Source organism: Buceros rhinoceros, unplaced genomic scaffold (genome assembly GCF_000710305.1).
Source record: "Buceros rhinoceros silvestris isolate BGI_N320 unplaced genomic scaffold, ASM71030v1 scaffold24590, whole genome shotgun sequence".
NCBI lineage: Eukaryota > Metazoa > Chordata > Aves > Bucerotiformes > Bucerotidae > Buceros > Buceros rhinoceros.
Window position 1 is genome coordinate 1 of NW_010388224.1, and position 268 is coordinate 268.

The 268-nt window shown below is 64.9% G+C and overlaps 1 protein-coding gene across 1 annotated transcript in view; it reads left to right on the forward strand.

Moving 5' to 3' along the window:
- Positions 1-5: 5 nt before the first annotated feature.
- CDIP1 (cell death-inducing p53 target 1) overlaps positions 6-268 on the forward strand; it is an 892-nt gene continuing 629 nt past the window's right edge. The window contains exon 1 of the mRNA XM_010145245.1: positions 6-235. Within this exon, the coding sequence (XP_010143547.1) occupies positions 6-235 (230 nt within the window). The remainder of the gene's footprint in view (positions 236-268) is intronic.

Genomic DNA, 268 nt, shown 5'->3' on the forward strand with positions numbered 1-268 from the left:
CCTCCATGGGCTACTACCCTGCCCCGGGCCACTACCCCTCTCCCAGTGGCCACACGGCGACGGTGCTTGTCCCATCGGGGACTGCCACCACCGTGACGGTGCTGCAGGGTGAGATCTTCCAGGCTGCCCCCGTGCAGACGGTGTGTCCCCACTGCCAGCAAGCCATCACCACCAAGATCACCTACGAGATCGGGCTCATGAGCTTCCTTCTTGGCTTCTTCTGCTGCTTCGTGGGGTAGGGGCAGAGCTGTGGCCACCCTGGCCCCAG